General features: G+C 46.8%; 1 protein-coding gene across 1 annotated transcript in view; it reads right to left on the reverse strand.

Moving 5' to 3' along the window:
• LOC144513737 (thioredoxin-interacting protein-like) overlaps positions 1-2,500 on the reverse strand; it is an 8,317-nt gene that overhangs the window by 4,326 nt on the left and 1,491 nt on the right. The window contains exons 3-4 of the mRNA XM_078244912.1: positions 1,511-1,658; positions 1-171 (exon numbers count right to left, since the gene is read on the reverse strand). The exon at positions 1-171 is cut by the window's left edge and continues 42 nt beyond it. Coding sequence (XP_078101038.1) covers positions 1-171; positions 1,511-1,658 — 319 coding nt within the window. The remainder of the gene's footprint in view (positions 172-1,510; positions 1,659-2,500) is intronic.

A 2,500-nucleotide genomic window follows, 5' to 3' on the forward strand; every position in this document is an offset into this window, starting at 1 on the left:
GGCGGCTTTGGGAACCACGATGCGGGAGCAGGTGTTCTCGAACTTGGCGTGGATGCAGATGTCTTCGCCCTGGCAGAACCCCTTCCTGTCGATCTGAGCGCTGATGGACACCTGGCCGTCCGGGATGAACATGCAGGTAACCTTCTTCTGATTGGCCGCTGCTGCCGGAGCCTGAGGACGCCACAGCCAGCGTTAATATCTCTGGAATAATCAGGATCCTCACGCTCTGAAAAATGGGTTATTTTCTATATATATATATATATATATATATATATATATATATATATATATATATATACCCATATCCTACTGCTCTTCATACTATTCATCCTGCACATACACTTATTCTCACTACTCTTATAATCAGGGTTCATACCCATTTTAACCAATACTTTTTCATGACTTTTTGGCAAATTTCCATGACCACCGTATTTTCCAGACTATAAGTCGCACTTTTCTTCATACTTTTGTTTTAAATGTTATTTCATGCTGAAAACATCACCGTCTACAGCCGCGAGAGGCGCTCTAGGCTTGTGACGACTATATGCTGCTCCTAAAGACAACTGAGAAAGAAAAGAAGCTGCAGGAGACTGCAGGTAGTAAAACACGCAGCCGAAAACGGTAATGGAGCAGCAGAAGGAGAGTTTGGAGTGAGAGAGAAACTTGTGAGGGACTGGAGAAAAGGTTAGTCTCACTGCAATGAAGAAAACAAAGAAAGCTAGTCGCGCTGAAATCCAGATGGCCAGAGCTGGAGGAAGGAGTCCACAGATGGGTGCTTGAACAACGTGCTGCTGGGAGAGGCTCGTCAACAGAGCTGTTACGTTACGTTAACGTAGAGGACACCTACCGTATTCAGCCCCTTGTTCTGGGGGCTGTTGGGTAGTTTAATAACTGTTAATGTGTTACGTTAACGTAGAGGACACCTACCGTATTCAGCCCCTTGTTCTGGGGGCTGTTGGGTAGTTTAATAACTGTTAATGTGTTACGTTAACGTAGAGGACACCTACCGTATTCAGCCCCTTGTTCTGGGGGCTGTTGGGTAGTTTAATAACTGTTAATGTGTTACGTTAACGTAGAGGACACCTGGGGGCTGTTGGGGAGTTTAATAACTTGCCTTTCCAGATTAAATGTCTGTTCTTGGATTTTGTGAAATAAATTTCTAAATAAATGCGACTTATAGTCCAGAAAATAGAGAAACTAGAAATGAGCTCGGGCTAGGCCCCCCCTTCACCAAAACGACTGAACGAAGACTGAAAACAACTATTTTGGTACAAACATTTACTCGCCACATAGATACAGACAGATATAATGTATTAATTATATATTATTAGTCAAATGTAATATTTAGTGTTTCATGAATAATTGTTAAATGTAGTATATGAGTCTGTAGCCCCCCCCCGCCCCCCCTAACTAACACATTTTCTCCTGAACCCGTTATTACCCCGTTGACGTTGCCAGCCCTAGACTAGGTGTCAGACTAAAGTGTGAAAGTGGCGGTGAGTTCAGGTACCAGCAGGTCGGGTCGGTTGACGTCCAGCGGCTCCTCCACCTCAAACTCCTTCTCACACTGCAAGGCATTCTGGGAAGGCCTGTCCAGCACCGCACGCACGTAGTAACGGACGTGACCGAACTTCCCTTTGTAGGACGACACCAGACGCCTGAAACCAGACCAGAGGACACGGCCATCATTAAATAATCAGAGGCTGGGAGCACTCCATAATCAATAACAATCAGAGGCTGGTGTGTGTGTGTGTGTGTGTGTGTGTGTGTGTGTGTGTGTGTGTGTGTGTGTGTGTGTGTGTCTGTGTGTGTGTGTGTGTGTGTGTGTGTGTGTGTGTCTGTGTGTGTCTGTGTGTGTGTGTCTGTGTCTCTGTGTGCGTGTGTGTGTGTGTGTGTGTGTCTGTGTGTGTCTGTGTGTGTGTGTGTGTGTGTCTGTGTGTGTCTGTGTGTGTGTGTGTGTGTCTGTGTGTGTCTGTGTGTGTGTGTCTGTGTGTGTGTGTCCGTGTCTCTGTGTCGTGTGTGTGTGTGTCTGTGTCTGTGTGTGTCTGTGTCTGTGTCTGTGTGTGTCTGTGTGTCTGTGTGTCTGTGTGTGTGTCTGTGTCTCTGTGTGCTGTGTGTGTGTGTGTCTGTGTGCGTGTGTGTGTGTGTGTGTGCATGTGCGTGTGTGTGTGTGTCTGTGTGTGTGCTGTGTGTGTGTGTGTCTGTGTGTGTGTGTGTGTGTGTGCGTGTGTGTGTCTGTGTGTGTGTGTCTGTGTGTGTGTGTCTGTCGTGTCTCTGTGTGCGTGTGTCTGTGTGTGTGTGTGTGCTGTGTGTGTCTGTGTGTCTGTGTGTGTGTCTGTGTGTGTGTGTGTGTGTGTGTGTGTGTGTGTGTGTGTGTGTGTCTGTGTGTGTGTGTGTCTGTGTCTGTGTCTGTGTGTGTCTGTGTGTGTATGTGTGTGTGTCTGTGTGTGTGTGTGTGTGTGTGTGTGTGTGTGTGTGTGTGTGTGTGTGTGTGTCTGTG

This window comes from Sander vitreus, unplaced genomic scaffold, assembly GCF_031162955.1.
Source record: "Sander vitreus isolate 19-12246 unplaced genomic scaffold, sanVit1 ctg331_0, whole genome shotgun sequence".
NCBI classification, from domain to species: Eukaryota; Metazoa; Chordata; class Actinopteri; order Perciformes; family Percidae; genus Sander; species Sander vitreus.